We start from the raw sequence: 17,441 nt of genomic DNA, 5'->3' as shown, positions 1-17,441 counted from the left end.
AGGCAAAAAGGAATACAAACATCTCAAAAATGAGATCGACAGGAAGTGCAAAATGGCTAAGCAGGGATGGCTAGAGGACAAATGTAAGGATGTAGAGGCTTATCTCACTAGGGGTAAGATAGATACTGCCTACAGGAAAATTAAAGAGACCTTTGGAGATAAGAGAACCACTTGTATGAACATCAAGAGCTCAGATGGAAACCCAGTTCTAAGCAAAGAAGGGAAAGCAGAAAGGTGGAAGGAGTATATAGAGGGTCTATACAAGGGCGATGTACTTGTGGATAATACTATGGAAATGGAAGAGGATGTGGATGAAGATGAAATGGGAGATACGATACTGCGTGAAGAGTTTGACAGAGCACTGAAAGGCCTGAGTTGAAACAAGACTCCCGGAGTAGACAACATTCCATTGGAACTACTGACGGCCTTGGGAGAGCCAGTCCTGACAAAACTCTACCATCTGATGAGCAAGATGTATGAAACAGGCGAAATATCCTCAGACTTCAAGAAGAATATAATAATTCCAATCCCAAAGAAAGCAGGTGTTGACAGATGTGAAAATCACCGAACAATCGGTTTAATAGGCCACAGCTGCAAAACACTAACACGAATTCTTTACAGACGAATGGAAAAACTAGTAGAAGGCTACCTCGCGGAAGATCAGTTTGGATTCCGTAGAAATACTGGAACACGTGAGGCAATACTGACCTTACGACTTATCTTAGAAGAAAGGTTAAGGAAAGGCAAACCTACGTTCCTAGCATTTGTAGACTTATAGAAAGCTTTTGACAATGTTGACTGGAATACTGTCTTTAAATTCTAAAGGTGGCAGGGGCAAAATACAGGGAGCGAAAGGCTGTTTACAACTTTTACAGAAACCAGATGGCAGTTATAATAGTCGAGGGACATGAAAGGGAAGCAGTGGTTGGGAAGGGAGTAAGACAGGTTTGTAGCCCCTCCCTGATGTTGTTCAATCTGTATATTGAGCAAGCAGTAAAGGAAACAAAAGAAAAATTTGGGGTAGGTATTAAAATCCATGGAGAAGTAATAAAAACTTTGAGGTTCACTGATGACATTGTAATTCTGTCAGAGACAGCAAAGGACTTGGAAGAGCAGTTGAACGGAATGGATGGTGTCTTGAAGGGAGGATATAAGTTGAACATCAATAAAAGCAAAACAAGGATAATGGAATGTAGTCGAATTAAGTCGGGTGATGTTGAGGGTATTAGATTAGGAAATGAGACACTTAAAGTAGTATAGGAGTTTTGCTATTTGGGGAGCAAAGTAAAGAGGATATAAAATGTAGACTGACAATGGCAAGAAAAGTGTTTCTGAAGGAGAGAAATTTGTTAACATCGAGTATAGATTTAAGTGTCAGGAAGTCATTTCTGAAAGTGTATGGAGTGTAGCCATGTATGGAAGTGAAACATGGACGATAAATAGTTTGGACAAGAAGAGAATAGAAGTTTTCGAAATGTGGTGCTACAGAATAATGCTGAAGATTAGACAGGTAGATCACATAACTAATGAGGAAGTATTGAATAGGATTGGGGAGAAGAGAAGTTTGTGGCACAACTTGACCAGAAGAAGGGATCGGTTGGTAGGACATGTTCTGAGGCATCAAGGGATCACCTATTTAGTACTGGAGGGCAGCGTGGAAGGTAAAAACCGTAGGGGGAGACCAAGAGATGAATATACTAAGCAGATTCCGAAGGATGTAGGTTGCAGTAGGTACTGGGAGATGAAGAAGCTTGCAGAGGGTAGAGTAGCATAGAGAGCTGCATCAAACCAGTCTCAGGACTGAAGACCACAACAACAACAGTTTGACTTTGGACTGACAGTGTTACAGATCAGTTTCCTCATATGGTCTCTTGTAGTTCGAATTTACACAGTGTAACGCTCAGAGCAGAGTATATGCAAGATAGTAACATTATGTGTGTGCATACGCATCAGATGGAGTGGCGTCCAGTCGTTCAGATAGTTTTGAGGATAATGTTACGTGAGGTGACCTGTCTAGTAATTGTGTTGCTAAGGTTTATACAAGTGTTGGGCGTAGGATGTACCTCTTGCCTGTGCTTGGTTTGAACTACTTGCTCAATGATGTTGAGAGCAAGTGTAGTGGGGAACTCAGTTGCTGCAACTGAATGTGATTATGTCAGTGATAAGACGTTTGCATTAACCACAGCACAATCCTCATGTTCAGCATGTATCATCTGGCGATTGCCAGTGTGTGGACAATCCCTCAGAAGTGCTGGCTGTAGCGAGCCGCACCCATGTTTGGAATTGGACGCACCAGTCAGCTATCAGTGTGCCTCTCTCTCTCTATGTGCAGTGCACCAGCCGCTACACACATGAGGCCCACGAACACCGCCAGCACCACCACAAGCACTGCAACCACCGCAACCACCGCCATCAGCACCGCTGCGCCCACGTCTGCTGGCACACACCTCCACACTCCTGCCACAGCTGTACTGCCTAAGACACCTCCACCTACCAGGCGGTGAGTTGCGTCTCTACACACACTCATACACACGCACATATTGCCATTATGTTACAGAAAAGGTAGAGAAACTTGAAAAGGAAATGTAAAGGCTCAGTCTAGGTTCACTGAGGGTCACCAGACAAAATGGTGAGAAAATGACCACATATGGTGAAATAAATGATGGGAGGTATCGTCAGAATGAGAAGTTTTATCATGAGAGCAAAGTTAGTGGAAAATTGGTAGGTAGAGAAGACAGTGATCTATTGCGAACATTTTAGTGATTTATTCCCATCAGATTCAGTAACTAATCGATCACTAATTCAGTCATGAACCTGACGTCACACACAGAAAATATAGTCACAGAAAGGTAATATGAAAGCGCTGTATGTGTAACACTGTATTTAAAATACATAAACACCTAAAGATAATGTGTTATTGGAATTTTGTAGCAGGGTGCGAGTAAACACATGTTTACGAGAGAATTTAGGGTCTTTGGTAGAAATGACAAAGAAGAAAGAATCCTAGAATTCTGGATTAAATTTGTGCTAGTAGCAAGAATTACGCTGTCCGTGAATCAAAACGAAGTCAATAGCCAGCGGTGAGGCTCGGATATGCGTACGCTTCTCGGCGTGTGGACCATCTTGTTGGCACCACTGTACTTTGACGTAACAGGTCGTCTCGTAACAGGTCGTCTCGATAACCACACATATGGAAAGCAGAAGCTCTGGATACTATAGATCATATTTCAGTCTGTCAACACATTTAGTGCTGAGGTCCCCTCATTTACATCTGGTAGGAGGTGGTTGCAGGGTTGGCCTCTTTGTCACAAAACAACGTATGCATCCAGAGTCTTCAGTTATTTATTGGATGTGTTCGAATCTTTGCCTTCCCCTATAGTTTTTTACTCTCTGCTGCTCCCTCCATTACCATGGCTGTTATTCCCTGAAGGCTTCAGATGTATCCTAATACTGTGTCCACTCTTTTTGTCACAGTTTTCCGTATACTGGCATCCTCACGTATTTGACAGTGAACTTCTACATTTTAGTACGCATTAATTCACCACATTCTCATAATCCCTTTATTGCACCACATTTTGAATGCTCCAGTTCTTTACTCTTTCTGTATCTCTCATAATCATCGTCATAGACTACTGCACTCGAAACGTACATTCTCAGATATTCGGGCACCACATTGAGGCCTATCTTTGATAACAGTAGCCTTGTTTTTTCTGGAATGATCTGTTTTCCTTTCAAACGTTACTCCTTATAACAACGTCCCTTTGTCCATCAGTGTAAATTTGCATCCTAGGTAACAGAATCACTCAAATTCCTACTTCTTTGCACCCTAGTTCTGATGTTGAGTTTCTCACTGATGTTGTTTCTGCTACTCCCCTATACTTCCTTCTTTCATATGGTTAAACCTTAGTTCTATGCTCATCGACCTTGTAACGGCTACGCTCGGGCGTACGTTAACTCTTTAAAGCCTGTACTATGGTAAGTTGACGGGCTTCACCTTATAAGAAAGGATTTTAGTAATTATGTTGACCGTGTGTACCTGAATGGAGGCAAAATCAGACTTACACCCACTCAGTAACAACAATGATACGTCAAGCAAGTCTAAAGTGCAACTACACGTTAGGATGGACAAGAAACATACACAGCAGATGCTACCAATTGTTAATAATACGGTCGCCAGCCTATTTATGCATTAACTGAGTTTCTTTCCTGTACAAGAGGAAGTACGTTCAAGTATAACAACACGTAGTAATACTGCATTATATGGTAAATTTTAGAACCAGAAAAATCTACTGAACTAATATTTTCACTGTCTGTACTAATTTGGACAAGCTATAAATACACAACATTACACTATAATGATTACCACAAACTGCGTTTTGTCTATTGATCCGACTGAAATCGGGCATATGTTACCGTAGAAATAGCACTTTTGGAACACACATTCAATGTCAATTATAAGAAGGGTAAAACACTGATAAATTTAGGTTTTATATTGACTTTAACTTTGCTGGTCAAATCAGATCAGTACACTTCAGAATTCAAATGAATAGAAAAGAAAAAAGGGGGGGGGGACCTGAAACTATTATGATCACTGTAGTGAAAGTTTGATTATTGAGAGCATTAAGCATTCAAGATTTCCAAAATGTGATTTGCCGCTCTTTTTGTCTTATTTCCTGCTCATTTAACTCCGGTATTTTCGTCTCAATTTGAATAAACTTAATTACTAAACCAATTTCAACATTATCTTCCAACTTGGTCAGACCTATATTATTCGTCCAGTATTTCATTAAAAACAAAGTTCTTTAAACATCATTCTAACATAGATAGGTCTGCAGGTAATTATTATTAACATAAACTTTAAATCTTCATCTTGGGACACTCGGATTGTACAACATGTGGAAAGGACCCTGTCTAGGTTAGTTGTGAGGATAATTAATTGATAGGACAGTTCAGGTAAAATTTAAGTTGTTATTGAACAGTATGTAGCAAAAGTAACACTGATCCACACGAATACAGTACTAAAAGTTTCAACCTGTTCGTATCGATGAGGCGGTCGGCAGGCGGCGAGATGGCGAGGCACAAAGTACACATGCAATTACAGCAATGGCTCTTGAAATATAGGCACTTCACTTCTTCATAGCGTCGCAATACTTTTCCATTTAGTGCCTATGGAGTATTGCCATGCGGTACAGGCGTCGGAAGCAACACATCCGAGGCTCAACGAAATCACTTTTTCCAGGAGAGCCTCCTCGGTCCAGGACGTGTTTCTTAGACCGATGCCCAACTCCGACTACTACTGCTGAGCCCGTTGTGCCGTACCGCGCCCGTGTGCATTTTCCCGCGCTCGCCTGCCTCCACTTTTACCGCTCCCCTACAGACAGGGTATTCACCAAAGGTTTTGCATTCCACATATCCTAATACATTGCCTACGTATGGACCAGGCGTACAATTACAACTTTCACATCTTACAATAGTTTCAACATTAGGTACACTTCACTTCGATTACAACATTACTTGAAATTGAACATAAACATTAAAATTCACCTCGAAAATTGTTTACAGTTGCTTTAACATAATGGCATGAAACAAAAAAGAAATGAAATCAGAACATTTATTAGGCTAATTTATTGAAATTCAGGGGAAAAATTTATTATAAGTACAATAGTATAGTGTTATTGTTGTTACAACCTGTTTACTGCATTCAGCTGCTGTGGTTATTCTTCCTCACTGTTGGTGAATATGGTAACATCACCAGTGAATTATATCAATGAAATACCTTCACCTTCGATTTTGATTAAATTCCTGGAGCGTTATTTAATGCACTATGCTTTACAACTCTACTTTCATTTCTCCTTCTAGAATGTCATACGATAGTCCCTTGGAGGTGCTTAGTGAATTGTTTTCCGCTATCTCTCTCTCTCTCTCTCTCTCTCTCTCTCTCTCTCTGCGTTTAGCAGTCTAATTCTTTTCTTACACCCAAATTTCCGGATGTCAGGCAGATCGGCACCAAAAGTTGTATGTCGATTGAGTATCAACCGAAACACCGATTTCGTTTGTTCTGTATGCTGTCGGCTAGCAATACGGGAGTAAACGTTATTTTAAACTAACACCAGAACTACGGAGCACTTCAGCAACATGACTGTGAGTACATCACATATGTTGCTTATTGGGGGAATTAGTAGAGCCTTAGGGTCCTGTACCAAGGATCACACGTTGAAAACCCAACGACACCAAATTTTTTAGCGTATGATGTTACATGAGTGTTATATGAGACAGCGTGCTGATGACATGTAATATAGCTGTTTTGAGTTTACGCCAAAGTTTTCTTGGCATTCGGCTGCATTCCCATGCATTGAAAGTAGTAAACCTATAGGGTACATTTGCAATTTCACAGAATGTACAATCAGAACTGAAAAGAAAAGAAAAGAAACAATTCCTTCACTCATGCGGAAGTTTTAGTAACAGCAGTAATTCATAATAGACAATGTAATAAGATCAATAATAAGAACAAGACGTTCATCTTACGAAGCGAAAGCAGACTGCCAAAAGGCCACTGCTACAAACGCCGAAAAGTCTTTTTACATGTCAGGAAAATGTTGTACCAAATAACAGTTTCACGTGCACGCAGTTAAAAAAATTGTCAACAGTGGAGTTTAAAAGCTCCACCTTCTCACCGAAACGTGTCCTATGATGCAGTTACTCACAAATACGCTTTTCCTCTGCTCAGTGGCTCTTGTGATGATTTTAATTATCGTTTCGCAAGTTCCGTTTCATAGACATAGTACGTTTTGCACCGATCAGAGTGTTTGACATCTGGAGGTTGGGTGTGAGTGTTATCACATTGGTATTTATTTAATTTCACTGAAGGATGTTCAGAGCTCTCAGTGTGCTAAATGCCTGCGTCCTACGATCACTTTATATTTATTTATCCTTAACCTTTCTGCAGTCATTCTACTTTGTCCTCTCTCGCACTTAGTGTTACATTCTTTACTGACCTGTAATACCGTATTCCTAACTTTCCGTGACTGTTGTTGTGCTTCCTCCTTTCACCACTCATTTTATATAAATTTTTCCTTTCGCTAAGATTACAACAGAGTTTCTTTCCTTGCACCAACGTTAGTCTAATCAACTTCCGTGTTTTCGCCGTATCAGACATCAACTACTCCTCGGTTGTAATTCCTCGGTAACATTCATTACCGCATTGTCTACAAGTTCCTAGAATTTCAAATAGCCATTTTATTGCTCGGTTCTTCAGTATCCCATCTGTTTACACAGTGGTTTCTCCTAACAATACTCTTAGGCTTTAATTTATTCACCTTACTAACTCGTGTGTAACTCTACATCCACTCCTGCATACATCTTACAATTGAACGGTTTCTGTGTCTGGGAATGATATATTGCAGCTGGAATAATCTCGAGCTTACAAGTCCTTACCAGGTATACACCACCGCCGTCCTCCTTAACCTTCTTAATCAACAGAAACTCTGAGACATTGAAAAATAGGTGAGTGGTGGGTTCAAATCCTAGTGAAGTAACAAAATTCTTTGTCTCAGCATTTCAGTTTTTCATCTAGCTACTGGTGAAATATTTGGATTCTAATGTATTACAGTGCTTAGTTAACAATTCTATTAAGTACCGGTTTCAACATTTAAACAAGTGCACTCTTGTTTTCCTGAGACTGTAACGATATTTGAGATCTTTCGTGTTTAGTTAAGAGAGATAACACTTCCTCGATTGGAGTCCAAGATGCCAGCCCAGTATAAAAGTTTGCGTCACATAATTTTAATTTGGAGCTCATTTTTGAAATGTCATTTATTGCAATAAACTACAGTTGACAAATGCTGAAGAATGTCATATAATAATAACTATTTTCTGATATTTTCATTTTTGTGATCTTAGTTTGATTGTCTTCCCCCATGAACCATGGACCCTGCCGTTGGTGGGGAGGCATGCGTGCCTCAGCGATACAGATAGCCGTACCGTAGGTACAACCACAACGGAGGGGTATCTGTTGAGGGGCCAGACAAACGTGTGGTTCCTGAAGAGGGGCAGCAGCCTTTTCAGTAGTTGCAGGGGCAACAGTCTGGATAATTGACTGATCTGGCCTTGTAACAATAACCAAAATTGCCTTGCTGTTGTGGTACTGCGAACGGCTGAAAGCAAGGGGAAACTACAGCCGTAATTTTTCCCGAGGGCATGCAGCTTTACTGTTTGATTAAATGATGATGGCGTCCTCTTGGGTAAAATATTCCGGGGGTAAAATAGTCCCCCATTCGGATCTCCAGGCTGGGACTACTCAAGAGGACGTCCTTATCAGGAGAAAGAAAACTGGCGTTCTACGGATTGGAGCGTGGAATGTCAGATCCCTTAATCAGGCAGGTAGGTTAGAAAATTTAAACAGGGAAATGGATACGTTAAAGTTAGATATAGTGGGAATTAGTGAAGTTCGGTGGCAGGAGGAACAAGACTTCTGGTCGGGTGACTACAGCGTTATAAACACAAAGTCAAATAGGGGTAATGCAGGAGTAGGTTTAATAATGAATAGGAAAATAGGAATGCGGGTAAGCAACTACAAACAGCATAGTCAACGCATTATTGTGGCCAAGATGGATACGAAGCCCACACCTACTACAGTAGTACAAGTTTATATGCCAACTAGCTCTGCAGATGACGAAGAAATATAAGAAATGTATGATGAAATAAAAGAAATTATTCAGATGGTGAAGGGAGACGAAAATTTAATAGTCATGGGTGACTGGAATTGGAGTGTAGGAAAATGGAGAGAAGGAAACGTAGTAGGTGAATATGGATTGGGGCTAAGAAATGAAAGAGGAAGCCTCCTGGTAGAATTTTGCACAGAGCACAACTTAATCATAGCTAACACTTGGTTTAAGAATCATGATAGAAGGCCGTATACATGGAAGAAACCTGGAGATACTAAAAGGTATCAGATAGATTATATAATGGTAAGACAGAGATTTAGGAACCAGGTTTTAAACTGTAAGACATTTCCAGGGGCAGATGTGGACTCTGACCACAATCTATTGGTTATGACCTGTAGATTAAAACTGAAGAAACTGCAAAAAGGTGGGAATTTAAGGAGATGGGACCTGGATAAACTGAAAGAACCAGAGGTTGAACAGAGTTTCAGGGAGAGCATAAGGGAACAATTGACAGGAGTGAGGGAAAGAAATACAGTAGAAGAAGAATGGGTAGCTTTTAGGGATGAAGTAGTGAAGGCAGCAGAGGATCAAGTAGGTAAAAAGACGAGGGCTAGTAGAAATCCTTGGGTAAGAAAATAAATATTGAATTTAAATGATGAAAAGAGAAAATATAAAAATGCAGTAAATGAAGCAGGCAAAAAGGAATACAAACATCTCAAAAATGAGATCGACAGGAAGAGCAAAATGGCTAAGCAGGGATGGCTAGAGGACAAATGTAAGGATGTAGAGACTTTACTCACTAGGAGTAAGATAGATACTGCCTACAGGAAAATTAAAGAGACCTTTGGAGATAAGAGAACCACTTGTATGAACATCAATAGCTCAGATGGAAATCCAGTTCTAAGCAAAGAAGGGAAAGCAGAAAGGTGGAAGGAGTATATAGAGGGTCTATACAAGGGCGATGTACTTGAGGACAATATTATGGAAATGGATGAGGAAGCAGATGAAGTTGAAATGGGAGATACGATACTGCGTGAAGAGTTTGACAGAGCACTGAAAGACCTGAGTCGAAACAAGACCCCCGGAGTAGACAACATTCCATTGGAACTACTGACGGCCTTGGGAGAGCCAGTCCTGACAAAACTCTACCATCTGGTGAGCAAGATGTATGAAACAGGCAAAATTCCCTCAGACTTCAAGAAGAATATAATAATTCCAATCCCATAGAAAGCAGGAGTTGACAGATGTGAAAATTACCGAACAATCAGTTTAATAAGTAACAGCTGCAAAATACTAACACGAATTCTTTACAGACGAATGGAAAAACTAGTAGAAGCCGACCTCGGGGAAGATCAGTTTGGATTCCGTAGAAATACTGGAACACGTGATGCAATACTGACCTTACGACTTATCTTAGAAGAAAGATTAAGGAAAGGCAAACCTACGTTTCTAGCATTTGTAGACTTAGAGAAAGCTTTTGACAATGTTGACTGGAATACTCTCTTTCAAATTCTAAAGGTGGAAGGGGTAAAATACAGGGAGCAAAAGGCTTTTTACAATTTGTACAGAAACCAGATGGCAGTTATAAGAGTCGAGGGACATGAAAGGGAAGCAGTGGTTGGGAAGGGAGTAAGACAGGGTTGTAGCCTCTGCCCGATGTTATTTAATCTGTATATTGAGCAAGCAGTAAAGGAAACAAAAGAAAAATTCGGAGTAGGTATTAAAATCCATGGAGAAGAAATAAAAACTTTGAGATTCGCTGATGACATTGTAATTCTGTCAGAGACAGCAAAGAACTTGGAAGAGCAGTTGAACGAAATCGATGGTGTCTTGAAGGGAGGATATAAAATGAACATCAACCAAAGCAAAACAAGGATAATGGAATGTACTTGAATTAAGTCGGGTGATGTTGAGGGTATTAGATTAGGAAATGAGACACTTAAAGTAGCAAAGGAGTTTTGCTATTTGGGGAGCAAAATAACTGATGATGGTCGAAGTAGAGAGGATATAAAACGTGCACTGGCAATGGCAAGGAAAATGTTTCTGAATAAGAGAAATTTGTTAACATCGAGTATAGATTTAAGTGTCAGGAAGTCATTTCTGAAAGTATTTGTATGGAGTGTAGCCATGTATGGAAGTGAAACATGGACGATAAATAGTTTGGACAAGAAGAGAATAGAAGCTTTCGAAATGTGGTGCTACAGAAGTATGCTGAAGATTAGATGGGTAGATCACATAACTAATGAGGAAGTATTGAATAGGATTGTGGAGAAGAGAAGTTTGTGGCACAACTTGACCAGAAGAAGGGGTCGGTTGGTAGGACATGTTCTGAGGCATCAAGGGATTGCCAATTTAATATTGGAGGGCAGCGTGAAGGGTAAAAATCGAAGGGGGAGACCAAGAGATGAATACACTAAGCAGATTCAGAAGGATGTAGGTTGCAGTAGGTACTGGGAGATAAAGAAGCTTGCACAGGATAGAGTAGCATGGAGAGCTGCATCAAACCAGTCTCAGGACTGAAGACCACAACAACAACAGTTTGGCTGTGGACTGAGAGTATTACAGATCAGTTTCCTCACATGGTCACCTGTAGTTCGAATTTACACAGTGTAACGCTCAGAGCAGAGTATATGCAAGATAGTAACATTATGTGTGTGCATACGCATCAGATGCAGTGGCGTTCAGTCGTTCAGATAGTCTTGAGGATAATGGTACGTGAGGTGACCTGTCTAGTAATTGTGTTGCTAAGGTTTAGACAAGTGTTGGGCGTAGCATGCACCTCTTGCCTATGCTTGGTTTGAACTACTTGCTCAATGATGTTGAGAGCAAGTGTTGTGGGGAACTCAGTTGCTGCAACTGAATGTGATTATGTCACTGATAAGATGTTTGCATTAACCACAGCACTATCCTCATGTTCAGCATGTATCGTCCGCCGGTTGCCAGTGTGTGAACAATCCCTCAGAAGTGCTGGCTGTAGCGAGCCGCACCCATGTTTGGAATTGGACGCACCAGGCTGCTCACAGTGTGGGTCTCTCTCTATGTGCAGTGCACCAGCCGCTACACACATGAGGCCCACCAACACTGACAGCACCAGCAGAACCACTGCAACCACCGCAACCACCGCCATCACCACCGCTGCGCCCACCTCTGCTGGCACACACCTCCAGAGTTCTGCCACAGCTGTACTGCCTAAGACACCTCCACCTACCAGGCGGTGAGTTCCTTCTCTACACACACTCATACACACGTACATATTGCGATTATCTTGCAGAGAAGGTAGAAAAACTGAAAATGTAGAGGCCCAGTCTAGGTTCAGTGAGGGTCACCGGGATGAAATGGTAAGAAAATGACAACATGCGCTGAAATGAAGAATGGGAGGTAGCGTTAGGACGAGGAAGTTTATCACGAGAGAAAAGTTAATGTAAAGTTGTTTGGTAGAGAAAACGGTGATCTATTGCAAATATTTTAGTTATTTATTCTCATCAAATTCAGTAAACCAGTCCATCACTAATTGAGTCATGAACCTGACGTCACAGACAGAAAACATAGTCACAGAGAGGGAATATGAGAGCGCTGTATGTGTAATCCAGTATTTAAAAAGATATAAACACCTAAAAAACATAGGGTACTGGAATTCTGTAGCAGTGGGCGAGTAGAGTGTGGTTTGTTCTGTATTACATTTGTGCGAGTAACAATAATTACACTCGTCAAGAAATAAAACAAAGGTAATAGTCGGCGGAGACGGTCTGGTCTGCCTAAACGTCTCAGGGTGTGAGCCACCCTATTTTTACCAATGTATTTACACATAACAAGTATTCCTGATAAACACAGATATTCAAAGACGAAACCCTGTCTACTATAGATGATATTTCAGTCTGTCAGCACATTTATTGCTGAAATCCCCGCATTTATTTCTGGGAGGAGGGGTTTGATTGTTTACTCTTTATCGCAGAGTAGCATTTTCATCCACAGTCTTCAGTTATTTCTTTGACGTACTCGAATATTTACCTTCCTCTATAGTTTTTACTCTCTGCTTCTGCCTCCAGAACCATTGTAGTTAGTCCCTGATATCTTCACATACACTATGTGATAAAAACATCCGGTCACCTAGCTGAAAATGACTTTCAAGTTCGTGGCGCCGTCCATCGGTAATGCTGGAATTCAATATGATGTTGGCCAAACCTTAGCCTTACTGACAGCTGCCACTCTCCCAGACATACGTTCAGTCAGGTGCAGGAACATTTCTGGGGAATGGCAGCCCATTCTTCACGGAGTGTTGTCTTGAGAAGTATCGATGTTGGTCGATGAGGCCTGGAACGACGTCCCAGAACATCCCAAAGGTTGTCTGTGGGATTCGAGTCAGGACTCTGTGCGGACCAGTCCATTACAGGGGTGTTATTGTCGTGTAACAACTCCGCCACAGCAGGTGCATTATGAAGAGTTTCTCGATCGTGTTGAAACATGCAGTCGCCATCCCCGAATTGCCGTTCAACCGTGGGAAGCAATAAGGTGCTTAAAACATAATTCTAGGCCTGTGCTGTGATAGTGCCACGCAAAACAACAAGGGGTGCAAACCCCGCCCATGAGAAACTCGACCACACCAAAATACCACCGCCTCCGAGTTTTACTGTTGGCACTACATACGCTGGCAGATAACTTTCATCGGATATTCGCCATACCCAACCCTGCCGTCGGCGCGCCACATTGTGTACCGTGATTCGTACTCCACACAACGTTTTTCCACTGTCCAATCTTCCAATGTTTGCGCTCCTTACACCTAGCAAGGTGTCGTTTGGCACTAACCTGCATGACGTGTGGCTTATGTTTTCTCACCTCCCGTCTAACTGTCAAAGTACTTGCAGTGGATCCCGGTGCATTTGGGATTTCCTGTGTGATGGCCTGGATAGATGTCTGCATATTACACATAACGAGCCTCTTCAACTGCCAGTGGTCTCTGTCAGTCAACAGACGAGGTGGGCTTGTACCTTTTTGTGCTGTACGTGTCCATTTATGTTTCCACTTTACTATCACATCGTAAACAGTGGACCTAGGGACGTTTAGGAGTGTGAAAATGTCGCGTACACACGTGACGCCCTATGACCTAACCACGTTCCAAGTCCGTGAGTTCCGCGGAGCGCCCCATTCTGCTCTCTCACGATGGCTAATGACTACTAAGGTCGCTGATATGGAGCACCCGGCTAGGTGGCAGCCCAATGTGCCTAATATAAAAACGTCTCTTTTGGTGGGCGTCCGGATACTTTTGATCACATAGTGTATATCCTACTTCGGTCTCCATTTTTCTTGTCACAGTTTTCCATATACTGCCGTCTTCACATATCCGGCAGAGATCGTCCACGCTCTATCCTCACACCCCAAAGGAGATGCAGTTACTCACAAATACGCTGCTCCCGTTACCAGCAACTCGCGTGATATCTTTAATTAGCGTTTCGCATGTTCTGTTTTAATAAACACTTCATCGACATAGAACGTCTGGTAACGATCTCAGTGTCTGACATCTGGAGGTGGGGTATTAGTGTCGTCACCCTTACATTTCATTTCACTGAAGCATTTTTAGAGTTTGCAGTGTGCAAAACGTGTGCGATCTACCCTCACTTTTTATTTATTTATACTAAACCTTTCTGCAGTCATTCTACTTTATCATCCCTCGAAATTAGAGTTACATTCTTTAGTGAGCTGTAATACTGTATTCCCAAATGTCCCTGACTGTTGTGCTTCTTTCCTTCGTCAATCATTTTTGTACCTTTTTTCGTTCACAAACATCTCTTCCGAGTTGCTTTCGTTGCACAAACATTAGTCTGTTCAACTTTCATGTTTCGTCTTTTCTGACATCTACTACTGTTCCCGTGAAATTCCCACTCTGACTTTAATTATTGAATTATCTAAATTCTCATAGAAGAATCTGTAATACTGTATTCCAAATATCGCCTGACTGTTATTGTGCTTCTTTCCTTCGTCAATCATTTTTGTACCTTTTTCCCTTCGCTAAGATTTTTCCCGAGTTGCTTTCGTTGCACCAACATTACTCTGTTCAACTTAAGTGTTTCGTCTTTTCTGACATCTACTACTGTTCGCGTGCAATTCCAACTCTGAAAATCATTATCGCATTATCAAAATTCTCATAGAAGTTCCAATAGCCATTTTATTCCTCAGCACTTCAGTGTCCCAATTATTTTTATATTGATTGCACCTAACAATTCGTGTAATCCCCTATTTAATCACCGTCATAACTAACTCGTTTTTAACTCTACATTCGCTCCTGCATACGTCTTACAATTCAAGGAATTCTCTGTCTAGTAATTATATAGTATAAGTGGAATCTTCCATCTGTTCCCGGTCGAAGTATACACCACCGCCTTCCTCCTTAAGCTTCTTACAGAACAGAAACCGTGGGACATTGAAAAGAATGATAGGTGGTGGCTTCAAATCCCAGTGAGTAACAAAATTCTTTGCCTCATAATTTCACTTTTACATCTAGCTACGGGAGAAATGTTTGGGTATCTAACGTATTATTGTGCTCAGTTAACAAACCTATTAGGCACTGGGCACAAATCCCCATGCAACACAAAACTTCATTGTACATCATTTGAATACTTCAAAATTTAAACAGGCACACACTTGCTTACCTGTGGCTGAAACGGTACTTGAGATCTTTCGCATTTAGTATTCACAGAAGTTCGTTGCTCGATTGGAGTCCTGGATGCCAGTCTAGTTCAAAAGTTTTCGTCACGTAATTTCAAGTTGAAACTCAGGTTTTGAAATGTAATTTCTTGCAATAAACTTCAGTTTACATGCGCTGAAGACAGCCATCTAATAATAACAGTTTTCCTGATATTTACATTTTTGTGACCTTAGTTTGATTGTGGACTGACATTGGTACAGATCAGTTTTCTCAAGTGGCCACTTGCAGTAACCATTTTGTACAGAGAAAAGCCTCTAACAAAAAAATGGTTCAAATGGCTCTGAGCACTATGGGACTCAACATCTTAGGTCATAAGTCCCCTAGAACTTAGAACTACTTAAACCTAACTAGCCTAAGGACATCACACACACCCATGCCCGAGGCAGGATTCGAACCTGCGACCGTAGCAGTCCCGCGGTTCCGGACTGCAGCACCAGAACCGCTCGGCTACCCCGGCCGGCAAAGCCTCTAACAGAAACAGAGCAGTGGAACTACAGGACAGTACCATTGCATTGGTGCATACGTATCAGGTGAAGTGGAGTTCAGTGCATTTGGATAATTTTGAGGATGATAGTACCTGAGCTCACCTGTCTAGTAATTCTGTCGCTATGGTTTATACAAGTGCTGCACGTTGGATGTACCTTTTTAATACTTTTCGTTTTGAACTCCCTACTGTGCGGTATACAGAGAAAGAGTAGTTTGCAGGTCAGGAGCTTCAACTAAATGTGATTATGTCAGTGATAAGTCGTTTGCATTGTGTCCACACCTGTCACCTGCCAGTTGCCAGCGTGAGGTCAACCCCTCAGCAGCGCTGGCGGTAGCGAACCGCACCCACATCCGCGCTTGGACGCACCAGCCAGCTCACAGAGTGCCTCTCTCTCTATATGTGCAGCGCACCAGCCAATACACACATGAGGCCCAGGAGCGCAATAATAACCACCACCACCACCAGCAGCAGTGCAACCACCGACGTCACCACCGCCGCCTGCACCTCTGCTGGCACACACAGACAGAGACCTGCTGCAGCTGTAGTGCCTAAGACGCCTCCACCTATCAGGCGGTGAGTGAACACACACACACACACACACAAACACACACTCATATTACAATTATGTTGCAGAGAAGGTAGAAAGCCTGAAAAAGGAAATGTAAAGGCTCAGTCTAGATTCAATGAGGGTGAGCAAGACCAAAAGGTAAGAAATGACAACATTTGGTCAGATGAATAATGGGTGGTTTCCTCACTTGAAGACAGCTGTGTATCACGAGAGAAAGGTTAATTGATAATGGGTTGGTAGAGTAAGATATTGTGAACATTTTAGTGATTTATTCCCATCAGAATCAGTAAACCAATCCATAACTAATTTAGCCATGAACTCGAAATCACACACTGGATATCTAGTCACAAAGAGGGAATATGAGAGCGCTGTATTTGTAATACAGTATCTAAAAAAATGTGAACACCTGAAAATCATAGGAAATTGGGAATCAGTTACAGGGTTGAGGAAAGACAAGTTTGTGAGAAATTTCAGATTAGTTGATAGAAGTGACAAAGGAGAATATACTGGGTTGTCCATTGATAGTGACTGGGCCAACTATCTCACGAAATAAGCATCAAACGAAAAAACTACAAAGAACGAAACTTGTCTAACTTGAAGGGGGAAACCAGATGGCGCTATGATTGGCCCGCTAGATGGCGCTGCCATGGGTCAAACGGATATCAACTGCGTTTTTTTAAATTTTTTATTACATATTAGTGTAGTATGTAAAGAAATATGAATGTTTTAGTTGGATCACTTTTTTCGTTTTGTTTTTTCGCTTTAAATGCATTGAAGACTATCATCTAATAGTTACAGGTATATTGATATTCACGTTTTTGTGACTTTATTTTGATTGCGGATTGACAGTGTTACGTATGAGTTTCCTCAAGTGGTCTCTTGTTGTAACAAATTTATACAGTGTAATGGTTGTACCAAAAAGAGAGCGGAGTAACTGCAAGGAAGTAATATTATGTGGGTACATACGAATCAGGTGGAATGGAGTTCAGTCCGTTCGGATAATTATGAGGATGATAGTACCTG

General features: G+C 41.4%; 1 protein-coding gene across 1 annotated transcript in view; it reads left to right on the top strand.

The window, feature by feature from the left end:
• The first annotated feature begins 2,351 nt into the window (after window positions 1-2,351).
• Window positions 2,352-17,441, top strand: part of LOC126155890 (poly [ADP-ribose] polymerase tankyrase-1-like) — a 41,544-nt gene continuing 26,454 nt past the window's right edge. The window contains exon 1 of the mRNA XM_049916261.1: window positions 2,352-2,500. Coding sequence (XP_049772218.1) covers window positions 2,352-2,500 — 149 coding nt within the window. The remainder of the gene's footprint in view (window positions 2,501-17,441) is intronic.

This window comes from Schistocerca cancellata, unplaced genomic scaffold (genome assembly GCF_023864275.1).
Source record: "Schistocerca cancellata isolate TAMUIC-IGC-003103 unplaced genomic scaffold, iqSchCanc2.1 HiC_scaffold_1101, whole genome shotgun sequence".
Lineage (NCBI taxonomy): Eukaryota > Metazoa > Arthropoda > Insecta > Orthoptera > Acrididae > Schistocerca > Schistocerca cancellata.
The sequence above is the reverse complement of the archived record's forward strand: the minus strand, read 5'-3'. Positions and strand labels throughout refer to the sequence as shown.